Below are 13,254 nucleotides of genomic sequence, written 5' to 3'. Positions count from 1 at the left end.
GAATTACACACAGTGAAGCTGCAGCTACACTAAGGTGTGTAATAACCCTGCATAGACCAACTATGTTACTACTCTGCTTTCAACAGTTCCCCAGGTTACATTCACTGAGTGTCAACAGGCTTTAGAAGTACTCTTTTGTTTCTTATTTTATAATTGGCAGCAACATTCACGATCCAGCTTTTAGCTGCCAGATATCATGACTACCACTGAAAGATGCAATGGAATAAATCTTTTTTGCTCTTAACACAAATTAGTTCAAAGGACAAACTGAAGCCACTAACATATCCTGTCATGCCTTTGTATCTTCTACTGATAAAGATGAATTGTTCTGACAGTGTGACACTATCATGGTAGTAGTTATGGCAGCTTCCACAGCCTTAATTTAGAGTTCCTTGCTTTCATTAGTTTGTTTCCTAATAGTCTGTTGTTGATTTGACTGATGTTTTGTGACAAATTCCTCTTCTCCACTTTCCTGTGGTGTTTAACGAAAACCAGGTTTTTAGTAGGTCCTTTGGCAAGGTGCCGGTTGAAACTGCTGCACCCTGTTTTTTCTCTCTGAAAGTAGCCATCTTTAGTGTTCTCCATCACAGCTCTCTTCTGGTTGCATGGGCCATCTTAGTGAAGCCAGGTGGATTCTTTGGTAGGTGCAAATGTAGAAAAGGGATCTGAGTGTGAGTTTTTGATATCCTGTGTCAGTACAATAAATTTGGGTTTGGTGTTCAGCTTAGAATTAACTGACATATGCTTCCTGTGTCATTGATAATGACATACAGCAATCTACCTCATCTTTATGCACCCAGAGGATTCAACTATTTTACGGCCTGAATTAAATTGATAGACAAATCCTGCAGTAAGGAGAAGGAACTCTAAACTTCTTTTGACCTCCTGCAGTTTCTCTTTCAACATCATGTTCAAATCTGTTTTTCCTCTTTATTTTTAACTTTTGGAATAAACAAAAACACTAATGATGCTTTTATAGAGCTTAATGAGAAGAAAATGTTTGAGGACTAAAACCATGACAGAAATTAAAAAACATATATGAAAAAGAAAAGACCAGAATAAACTCTGGAAATTTTTTCTTGGATTAATCAAAACAAGAAACAAAATGTTCAGTCCTTTGTATTTTGAAGTTTTCAATGGTTTTGAAACATCTCCACAGACAGGCTTTCTAGGACACGTTGCATCTGCCTTTGGAATGATCAGAATTCACTTCAGTTGCCCTCCTACCTTTCCTTCTCTTTCTCCTTCTTCGGCATATCTGGAGGATCTCCTCTGGGCCAGGCTCTTGGCTCTGGACTGACATCCGGTGTGGAGAGATTGACAAGTGTATGGACAGAGTGGAGTTTAGTACATTTTGTGATGGTAGTCATCCCAGAGGAGAGGGGTACAGCAGTTTGTGTGGTCAGGGAAGGTTTCCCAGAAGTGACATGCAAGCTGAGATTTGAGGGCTGAGTCGAAGTTACTTTTAGCTAAACTGAAGGGAAAGGGAATAGTCTAGGTTCAAGGAACAGAATTCCTTAGCAGTGGGTAGACTCCTACTTGTGTTTGATTTGCCTGCTGCCTTGGAAGACTGGTGTTGAGTCTTCTGGGATACTTTCCTTTGCTAGTAGCAGAATACCGAGGGCAAAGTTGCTTAAACAATAGAAAATTTAGTCACATAATGAGGGGTCTGGAGACAAGGCTGTTTCAAGATTGCCTTGCCATCAAGGATCCATGTGTTTTCCATTGCTCATCTTTGCCATTCTCGGATTATTGACGATATCTTCTCTCATCTCAGAGAGGTCACTGTATCACCGAGCATCGTGCTTTCCTGGGGCAGTCAGTGTCCAAAGAACAAAAAATTTTGTTTTCCTGCATCTTTCAGGCAAGAAAACCTTTCCTTTGGCTCTCACTGCCAGGTATCCCTTTACTTCTCATTGGTGAGAGTTATGTCACTTGCCATTATATTTACTGGTCACTGAGAGGGAAATGGAATTATCATGACTGGTTTTAGGGACTAGCTGTATTCGCCCCTTAAGATGGGATGAGAAGAGGAAATACTAGGATGAATTGGGACTCTTCCAACAGGAAGAAGAAGGGAATATTTGTTGTGTAGGCACAACTAGAAGGGGATTGATTCATTTTTTAAGTAGAAGTTTCTCTCTCTCTCTTAAACACCGTAGCTTTCTGTTAGGCTTCATATTACATTAAACCTTTTCTAATTGTGTTTTATTTGGGAGTCAAGTCCTGCTGTATTAATAACAAGCAATGTAATTTTGATTAAGTCAATTAACTTTTTTTGGCCTTAGTTTCCCAAGTATAAAATGAGAAATTTGTATTCCGACCCTAACACCTCTTTCAGCTGCGACATATTGAGGGCCCTTGTGGCTTGCATTCTTTGTCCTGCCAGGAGACAGACTGATGTGCTAGAGAGGACACTTTCTGGCTGTGTGAAAGTTACTTCATCTTCTTGGGTTTTAGATTTCTCATTTAAAAACAGAAATAATACCTGATTTTTAATATGCATTTAAAGGAAACAACGCTTATAACATTATTCCTCCCCCACCCTGCCTTTTTGACAAGCAGATTTGAGCTGATATAGGCTATAAGCAAGTGATATATTCCTTTAGTTGTTCAGTTTAGGGAAGTGGCAAATATTTGTTGAATGCTATTTTGTGTCTATTACACTTCACATGCTCTCAATGTGCAAATGAAATCTTGGGGGAGGATCTAGAACAATTATGATGTTTAACAGTATGCCTCAGATTTAGACATTAGGATAAATACTTTTTTTTGTAAACACTTGTGATTTATTTGGTTTTGTTTTTTGTTTTTGAAACTCAGACCCCACAGGGTAGCATTTATTTAATTGAGTCCAAATTTAGGCTATAAAGTTATTGTTAATATCCAAGAATTTTTTCTTATTTGTCTTTTACTAACTAATGGAATGTTCTTGACATTATCACTAATTAAACCAGTGGTACAGTTTATTATAAGTATCATTTAGTAGCTCGCTGTAAGTCTTGGCTGTCAGATATTACAGAACATGGTTTTGAGATTTTTAAACATCCCTTTCTACTTGGCTGTCACAAGGTGAGCTAGAAATGGGCTGTCACTAGATGGCAGTCTTTCTCCACGTTCCACTTTCTCTATTTGTTCAGAAGATGGAAAAAGCTGCTTTATTCAAGTTCAGTGCTGCCTATTAGTTTTAGCTTTCGTGGATTTCTAACTTTTACAGAATTTAGACTTGTTTCTTTTTCATTTTTAGCCTTTAATAGCTGGTAGATATTTTAGCTCACAGTGAATGATGCTGAGATATGCTTGAAATGCTGATTCAAGGTGAACTATTAGATAGTGATCAGCCCAAAATTGCCATTTCCCATGGGAGACACCTTGAAACAAAGCCTTTAAATCAGTGGTTTTTACCTGTTTGGTGACCAAATGGAAACTATGTATCCTTTTACCTTAAAAGTACGTAAATGTGCGTTTGCCTATAAATACAAAATCCACATGGAGCCTGGGAAACATGGATTTTCTGAAACAGATCTGTGGGATGTTGAGTCCACCTTCCCTGTTTTACATTTTATCTTTAATTCCTCAAAGACTCTGGAGATCTACCGTAAATCTTTCATGTAATTCAATATTATATAAGGAAATATTCGAATGATAAAGGTTGAAAATGGGAGAAAGAGGTGGGGGATAATGGTAAGGAGGTAGAAAACTCATGAACTTGCTTTGAATGACTTCTTATTTACACTGTTCTGAAAATGGTGTAAATTACACCATTTACGTTACTGACTGAATTTGGAACTGGAGGTGTAGAAACTCAAATTGTAGAAACTCAAAGCTAAGCACATAAGAGAATTTGTGATTGCTTGCTTTCTGTTTTTCACATGAAGAGGTGTGGTTCAGAGAGAGTAACTGAATGGTAAAAGACTCACATCTAGTTAATTTTCAGTACCAAGACCAAGACCACACAGGCAGCTAAAATTCATGTTTCTTTTCTTTGTTTTTTTTTTCATTTATTTCTTCATTTTTAAAAAAAAATATGTTATTTATTTGAATCTGCTTTCTCAAGCACACTAGTGAAATTGGATTGGAAGTAGGGCAGCTGGGACTTGAACTGATGCTCTGATACAGGATGCTGACATTGCATGCAGAGGCTTAACCTGCTGCACCATAATGCTGGCTCACTCTTCCTTCCTTCCTTCCTTCCTTCCTTTTTCTTTTTCTTTTTCTTTTTCTTTTTTTCTGATTTTCTTCTTTCTTTCCTTCCTTCTTCCTTTCCCTTCCTTCCCCTCCCCTTCCTTCTCCTCCCCTTCCCTTCTTCCTCTTCCTCCTCTTCTTTCCTCTCCTCCTTCTTCTTCAAAATTATTTATTTGAAAGGTAGAGAGACAAAGAGGGAGGGAGAGAGTACATGCTCCCATCTACTGGTTTACTCCCCAGATGCTAACAGTGGCTGGGGCTGGTTCTGAAGTTGAAGCTGAGAGCCCTGAATTCAGTCCTGTTCTCCCACCCAACTACTTGAGTCATCACTGCTGCCTCCTGGGGTCTGCATTAGCAGGAAGCTGAGATCTGGAGTTGGAGCCAAGCTCTCTGACATGGGGTGCAAGATGAGCGTCTCTGGCATCCTAGCCCACATCTTAACCAGTAGGCCAAATGCTTTTCAAATGGAACTTCAAGGGGCTTAGGGTAGGCATTATTAATGTAAGGTTTGAATTTTTTGCCATTGGGATTTTTTTCTCTTAAGTTTTCTTTTGTGATGTTAATGCTGATCTTTGGAGGAAAAACAATGAAGTCTTACCTAGTCAAATAAATTATACTTGCTACTCAATGTTGGTTTAATCAGGATGTACTGAATTTCAAGCCAAGAGAATGTTGAATATTGGATAATACTGGCTATATTATACCAATTAGGTTGGAAAATTTAATGGTGTTTCATTCTGTTCTCCAAGTGGCAAGGAATGTGACTGTCTTTACATAGAAACCTTTTTTTTTCCTCCCTTTCTTGATGTCAGTGGTAGATTCTACTTTCTGCCTTTCAAATAGCTTTTTCAGGCAAGTAATTATCTACAATGGTCCTACTTATCAAAACAGAGATTGTTTATAATTGATTTGATAATATCCCTTTATTACAAAGTGCTTTATCTTTTCTGAAGTGAGCATTTGTAATCATTACTGGAAGCCAAATAAGTATGTCTTTAATGGGTTACTGCTGAGTTTTGGGCAGTGGAATTATCTACTGAGGAGAGAGTGCTTACCGAGCTACAGGGTCCAGGTTGGTGATCTGGTGGTCACAGATGATTATGGAACCATAAAGTGCTGACAGTGAGCAAATATGTATTTGTTGAATGAGAGAGACCCAAGAGGTCTAAAGATAACGTCTCAGTCATTTTTTAAGGCAGTGGGTGTTTGCTTACTGCCTGCTGTTTGTCTGGCAGCGTTTTAAAGGTGCAGCAGGCAAAGACTTCATCGTCTAATTGGGTGAGTTTTGGGGAGAGAGAGACAACAAACTGTGAATGATGATGAGGAGGAGATAGTGCAGAGATATGGGGGATAGCCTTTCCTGCAAAAGACCAAATCTTTGAGAGGAAGAGGCTTAAAAGAAAAAAGAAAATCCTGTGTACTTGGACATAGAAGATGGAGAGGGGCTGGAGGTGGGAAAGAAAGAAAGAAATGGAAATGAAAGAAGAAAGAATGGAGAAATGAGATTAGAAAGACAAACCAGAGGTCCTGATAAAGATTCAAGATTTTCATTCTTTTTGTAAAAGGGAGTTTTGAGAGGGTTAATCAGGAAAATAACATCTGCATTATTGTTTCTAAAAGATTATTTTGGTTGTGGTGTTGAGTGTCTATATTGGGGTAGGGGATGAAGGAAATGGAGAATACAGAGTGGAGACTGTTAGGAGGCTATTGCAGTGGTGATAATAAGATTTGGACTAGGGTTTTAGTGGAAAAGGTGGGGTGTGGTCAATTTAAAGACGGGTTTTGGAAGTTGAATTGTCAGTATTTATTAATGGGTTTGTTCAAGTTTATGAAGGGAAGAGACAGATTAGAAGTGATTCCTGGATTTTTACCTGGGGTATCTGCATCAGCATAATACCATTAACCATGATGGGTTGGGTGGGTGATTGGGAAATTTGGACAGCAGCAGGTTTTGGAGTGGATGCATGTTGGTAATAAATGATTTTTATTTTTCTGTGTTAAATTTGAGATGACTTTTTTTTTTTTTTTTTGATAGGCAGAGTGGATAGTGAGAGAGAGAGAGACAGAGAGAAAGGTCTTCCTTTTTTGCCATTGGTTCACCCTCCAATGGCCGCTGCGGCCGGCGCATCGTGCTGATCCGAATCCAGGAGCCAGGTGCTTCTCCTGGTCTCCCATGTGGGTGCAGGGCCCAAGCACTTGGGCCATCCTCCACTGCCTTCCCGGGCCATAGCAGAGAGCTGGCCTGGAAGAGGGGCAACCGGGACAGAATCCGGCATCCCGACCGGGACTAGAACATGGTGTGCTGGCACCGCAAGGCGGAGGATTAGCCTGTTAAGCCACGGCGCTGGCCGAGATGACTTTTTTTTAAAAAGATTTATTTATTTATTTGCAAGTCAGAGTTACACAGAGAGGAGAAGCAGAGAGAGAGAGAGGTCTTCCATCCAATGGTTCACTCCCCAATTGGCCGCAATGGCCGGAGCTGCACCGATCCAAAGCCAGGAGCCAGGAGTCTCCTCCAGGTCTCCCACGTTGGTGCAGGGGCCCAATGACTTGGGCCATCCTCTGCTGCTTTTCCAGGATATAGCAGAGACCTGGATGGGAAGTGGAGTAGCTGGGACTCGAACTGGCACCCATATGGGATGCTGGCACTTCAGGCCAGGGCATTAACCCGCTGTGCCAGAGTGCCACCCCCCCCCCCCTTTTTTTTTTTTAAAGATTTATTTGATATGACTTTTAAAAATCCAGCTGGAGTTGTTAAACAGTAGCTAGACATTTCAGTCTAGTGTTCACAGAAGTGCTCTGAATGTAGATGATATTTGAAAGCCATGGACTTAGATACCATTGATTGGTAACAGAGCACAGATAAAGAAATTTTAGGAATATTTAGAAATATAATAGAGAAGGAAGTGGAGGAGCTAAGAAAGGAGACTGAGAAGCTGTATCGCTGAAGGGTTCAAAACCAAATTAATGTGGGATTGTTGAAGTCTTCAGGAAATAGAATTTAAAGAAGGAGAGGATATTAAGCCATAGCAAATATTGCTGTTAGATGGAGTAAGATGGAGTATGTATTCTAGAAAGGTAAAGAAATAAAGAGGTAAGAAAGTGGAGGGGAGTTTTTCATGGAAAGGGGAGCAGAGAAATGAGGTGATTAATGGATAAAGATGTGTAGTTAAGGACAGATTTTGAAGAGTCATGTTTGTGCATGCATAGAATGATCTGGTAGACAGAGAGAAAAATATGGTATGGGGAGGGATAAAAGAATATCATAGTAGTGATGTTCTTGAGACAAGAAAGATTTAGATAGGAGGTCTTAGAGACATTGTCATTCTTTAATCAGTAGATGTTTGCTGACTGCCTCTCTCTGTCGGTAGTGTTCTGGTGGTACAGTGGCATGGGACTTGGAACACTTCTTCCATTGTTACAGGAGGTGGACCAAGTGGGAATGACAGATGTTAGTAGGTTGGTCGATTTTAGCGGGAAGGGAGCATCTCTGTATCTGTTTTTGCAGTGGAGTATGTAGTCAGATCAGCAGCTGAAATTGAGATGGTGAACTCTGAGGAGAGGAGAAAGCAAGGTTCCAATTTGGATATTTTAGAGAACACAAAGTGATTTTTTTTTTTTAAGGGGAGAAGTAGCTGTACAGATTGAGTATCCCTAATTCAATAATTTTGAATGCTCCAAAAACAGAAACTTTTTAAAAAAAAAAATTTTTTTTTTTTTTGACAGGCAGAGTTAGACAGTGAGAGAGAGAGACAGAGAGAAAGGTCTTCCTTTTTGCCGTTGGTTCACCCCCCAAAATGGCCGCTACGGCCGGTGCGCTGCGCTGATCCGAAGCCAGGAGCCAGGTGCTTCCTCCTGGTCTCCCATGCGGGTGCAGGGCCCAAGCACTTGGGCCATCCTCCACTGCCTTCCCGGGCCATAACAGAGAGCTGGACTGGAAAAGGAGCAACCGGGACAGAATCCGGTGCCCCAACTGGGACTAGAACCCGGGGTGCTGGCGCCGCAGGCAGAGGATTAACCTAGTGAGCCGTGGTGCTGGTCCAGAAACTTTTTTTTAATAGAAAACTTTTATTTAATAAATTTCAAAAGTACAACTTTTGGATTATAGCGGTTCTTTCCCCCATACCCACCCTCCCACCCACAAACCATCCCCTCTTATACTCCCTCTCCTATCCCTTTCTTCATTAAGATTCATTTTCAGTTATCTTTATATACAGAAGGTCAACTCTATACTGAGTAAGGATTTCAACAGTTTGCACCCACACAGGCACACAAAGTATAAAATACTGTTTGAAGATTAGTTTTATCATAATTCTCATAGTACAACACATTAAGAACAGAGGTCCTACATAGGGAGCAAGTGCACAGTGACCCCTGTTATTGATTTAATAATTGACATTCTTATTTATGACAGTGGTAATCACCCAAGGCTCTTGTCATTAGCTGCCAAGGCTATGGAACCCTCTTGAGTTCACGAACTCTGACCTTATTTAGACAAGGCCATAATCAAAGTTCTCTCCTCCCTTTAGAGAAAGGTACCTCCTTCTTTGATGGCCTCTTTTTTCTATGGAGATCTCACTCACAGAGATCTTTTGGTTAGGTCATTTTTTGCCACAGTGCCCGAGATACTCTCATGGGATTTTTAGCCAGATCTGAATGCCTTAAGGCTGATTCTGAGGCCAGAGTGAAAACAAACTTTTTGAGTGCTGACATGACTCCACAGATTGAAAATTCTGCATCTGATCTTATGTTAATAGGTCATAGTCAAATGCAGAAACACTAAAAATATTGTATAAAAATCACTGTCAGGTTATATGTATAGGTGTGTATGTATGAGGCATAAATGAATTTCCTATTTAAACTTACTATACATTCTCAAGATACTCATTATCTATATGCATATATTCCATAATGCAAAAACTCCTGAAATCCCAAGCATTGTAGATAAGGGATATTCAATTTGTAGTCAGAATATCTAATGATACTGAGTACCTAGGGCCTGCATGTGGTGCAGCCAGTTAAATCACCACTTTTGATCCTGGCATCTCATATTGGTTTGCTGGTACTACATTTCCAACCCAGCTCCTTGCTAATGTGCCTGGGAGGCAGGAGATTATGGTACATGGTTCCCTGCTACCCATGTGGGAGACCCAGATGGAGTTCCTGGCTCCTGGCTTTGGCCTTCTCAGCCCTGGCTGTTGTGGACATTTGGGGAGTGAACTAGATGATGAGAGATCTCTCTGTGCCACTCTTCCTTTCAAATAAATAAATAAATCTTAATAAGGAATTTATTTTAAAATCTAGATAGTGAGACATTGATAATATAATTATATTATATTTGTGGTTTATGTACCCTAAATATTTGATTGCCAAATAATTTGCCTTTTTTTAAAAAAAAATTTATTTTATTTATTTGAAAGACAGAGTTACAGAGAGAGGTAGAGACAGAGAGAGAGGTCTTTCATCCGCTGGTTCATTCCCCAGATGGCCGCAACAGCCGGAGCTGCACTGATCCGCAGCCAGGAGCCAGGAGCTTCTTCTGGGTCTCCCACGCAGGTGAAGGGGCTCAAGGGACTTGGGCCATCTTCCACTGCTTTCCTAGGCCATAGCAGAGAGCTGGATCGGAAATGGAGCGGCCGGGACTCGAATTGGTGACCATGTGGGATGCTGACACTGCAAGTGTCACCTTTACCCGTTATGCCTGCCCAATAATTTGCTTTTGTGTTTGTAATTCTCTTTATTCTGGTTAGAAGGAAATATGCTGTAATCTTCATGCCATTTGTTTTAAAGGTCTGTCTATGATGGTGAGGAACATGGACGATTCATGGAGAAGCTGGAAACTCGCATCCGCAATCATGACCGAGAAATTGAGAAGATGTGCAACTTTCATTACCAGGGCTTTGTGGACTCCATAACTGAACTACTGAAAGTGAGAGGAGAAGCCCAGAAACTCAAAGTAAGAGACACATTTCCTCTGTCCCAGGCCAGAGTTTTGATTAGCAGGAAAGAAGTAGGGATTGCATTGCTGGTCACATACTCGAAGTAAAGATTTTTGTGTAGTAAGAAGGGAATTTGTATTGAAACCCAGATAAATGAGATTATGACTTTTTAGCTTTTTAACCCCTTAAATTAGAGTTTAGCTGGGATAATTACCTGTGGATCAGAACCCGCGATCCATTATTGTTTCAGATAGAAAATTAGTTTGACCCTTCGTGTCATCTGCTTCCTTGCTGAATAAAACCTAGCACATTAAGATCACAGAATTCCAGGGTGTTGCTGTAGAATTCTTTGCAGCATGGGCACTTATTTGCCCTTGTCCAGCCATCCCTGCTTCCCAACCTCAACTTGGGTTGTTCTTTTCTATACCTCTTGGGAGTCCATATCCCAGATTTCTCCCATAGCTCCTTGGGACCCCGGTGTGTGGCGAATTACAGTGGTTGTATGAATTGAAGTGGTTGTGTGGTGGAATACATCCTTGGCAGGATAGTTCCAAATATTGCCTGTAGTGCTCACTTGCAGTTGGTACTTACATTCTTTGCCTCCTACTTCCTACTCTTTCTTTCAAATTGCTACAAGTTTGAAATTCCTTCCAATCGTTCAGTTGCCCCTTAAGGAACGAACCATAGGCCACCAGTTCAGGATATTTAGCTATTTCAGGCTTCACTAAGATGCTCTGAGTGCTGAATGGATTAATGTCTCACAGCACATCTAGTAGGCTCTTCTTGACAGGGATCCATTTTACCCAGGTTAAGAACCTATGGAATGTCTAGTTTCCTGAACTCTGGAAAAGAGCTTAGAAAGTGGAAAAGGTTAAGTATTAGCTACAACAATACTATTTTAAGATAATAAAAGAAACTATAATTTCTAGGATGCCGGTTATTTCTTTTGATTCACAGTGTGCTCGTGTGTATGTGTGTGTGTGTGTGTATGCATGTATATACCCTCATTCTAGGCAGTTAATGTAGCTTTTTTCATTGTTATATATTGAAATGTTTATTGAATAGTATTGAAATAGTTATTATCTTTTTTATGAGAAATATTTGTTAGGCTCCTATGGGTATGTTTTAGAACCATAGCTTGCATGAAATCCATTTATTGGGCATTGGTCAATTGAAATTTCAAAAATTGAAATTAAATAGAATAGAAAATAAAAACACATTAAATGTTGCAAGGATCAACAGTGTTTTTTAAAGATTGTTTCGGTTTGTATATATGTGTATGGGTGTGTTCCCTATACTTGTGGACTGAGTTATAAGATAAAATAGAAATTTTGACAGTGATATTGAGGTTAAAAGAACAGAAATGAGGCCTTCATCAGATATATAAGGCAATACTAGTAGAGACATAGATGCTGAACTGAGGAATATTTATGAAGGGCTGACTTTAATATCTCTGGAATATAAAAAGCCCTTTTTTGTTATGGAATAAGCACTGTGAAGGGGTAACACCATTGCTCAGGAGAGTTCGGGTCATTTTCATTTATTTACTTGAAAGCCCTTTCTCACATTGAGCTGAATCCTGTTTTCTAGTTACATGCATATGTTGGTTTGAGTAGTACTGTGCATTTTTAGGGGGCCACTTTTCTTCTGGTAGCTCTTCAGATATTTGAGAGGTAACTATTTTTTTTTAAAGATTTATTTATTTATTTGAAAGTTAGAGTTACACAGAGAGAGGGGAGGAGGAGAGGCAGAGAGAGAGAGAGAGAGAGAGAGAGGTCTTTCATCTGCTGGTTCACAACGGTTGGAGCTGTGCCGATCCAAAGCCAGGAGCCAGGAGCTTCTTCCCACATGGGTGCAGGGGCCCAATGACTTGTGCCATCTTCTACTGCTTTCCCAGACCATAGCAGAGAGCTGGATGGGAAGTGGAGCAGCCGGGTCTCAAACCGGTGCCCATACGGGCTGCCGGTGCTTCAGGTGAGGGCGTTAACTTGCTACGCCACAACGCGGCCCCGAGGTAACTGTTGTTCAGATATAATGTATCTTGTACAGAGTCTATGGCAATGTGTAGAGTGTCTCCTTCAAATGAGAATTTTTTCCTCTTGGTGCTAAAAATTCCTTTGTTTTTCATGTGTGTGTACCACTGACTCCCTCTCCAACGTATTCACATCTAATCAGGCATCAGCTTGTCAATGACCTTCTTGTAACATTGCTTCTGAATGTCATTCTTAACAGTGCAGTCTTACAGCTGCACCATCTCATTTATTCTAGATCAGCGATCAGCAAACCCTGTCTTGAAGCCATATCCAGCTTGCCTCCTGTGTCTAGAAATAAAGTCTTACTGGAGCACAGCCTTGTTTACTCATTTGGGTTTTGTTTATGGCTGTGTTCTTGCTACAGTGGCAGAGTTGGGTAGTTACAACAGAGACTCTTTGGAGTGCAAAGACTAAAATATTTACTATCTGACCCTTTATGGAAACAGATTGCTTTTCCCTGTTTTTGACAATGCTTTTGCTAACTGGCGTACATGTGCATTTTAGGTAGCTACATCAAACTCTTGATTCCTGCTGAGCTCACAGTCCAATAAAACCACAAAGTATTTCACATGTCAAATATTAAATAAACAATAAAGACAGAAATTCAGAGTTTCCGTCTGTCTCTTATTCTTTATATAGGCTTTACAAAGGAGGTTTCCTTTCCTTTTGTCTTTGAAAGGAGGGGTATGTGTGGTAATGTTCTTTGAAAATGATAGTGGAGGTATAACATATAGTTTAGGGCAGCAGTTTCAAAAAGTGTGTTTTCTGAAAAAACTAATTTCTTTTTTTTTTTTTTTAATATTTATTTGAAAGTCAGAGATACACAGAGAGAGGAGAGGCAGAGAGAGAGAGAGAGAGAGAGAGAGAGAGAGAGAGAGAGACATGTCTTCTATCCGACAGTTCACTCCCCAGTTGGCTGCAACGGTCGGAACTGCGCTGATTCGAAGCCAGGAGCCAGGAGCTTCTTCTGGCTTTCCCATGTGGGTGCAGGGGCCCAAGGACTTAGGCCGTCTTCCATTGCTTTCCCAGGCCATAGCAGAGAGCTGGATTGGAAGTGGAGCAGCCGGGACTCAAACCAGTGCCCATATGGGATGCTG

At 40.4% G+C, this 13,254-nt stretch overlaps 1 protein-coding gene across 2 annotated transcripts in view; it reads left to right on the top strand.

Moving 5' to 3' along the window:
- The window catches only part of EXOC6B (exocyst complex component 6B), a 686,378-nt gene that overhangs the window by 114,927 nt on the left and 558,197 nt on the right, over positions 1-13,254 (top strand). For both annotated transcript variants that reach the window (XM_062209648.1, XM_062209647.1), the window contains exon 2: positions 9,976-10,141. In XM_062209648.1, coding sequence (XP_062065632.1) covers positions 10,010-10,141 — 132 coding nt within the window. In that variant the 5' untranslated portion in view covers positions 9,976-10,009. The remainder of the gene's footprint in view (positions 1-9,975; positions 10,142-13,254) is intronic.

This window comes from Lepus europaeus, chromosome 13, assembly GCF_033115175.1.
Source record: "Lepus europaeus isolate LE1 chromosome 13, mLepTim1.pri, whole genome shotgun sequence".
Taxonomy (NCBI): Eukaryota; Metazoa; Chordata; class Mammalia; order Lagomorpha; family Leporidae; genus Lepus; species Lepus europaeus.
This window is presented reverse-complemented; position numbering and strand designations above follow the sequence as displayed.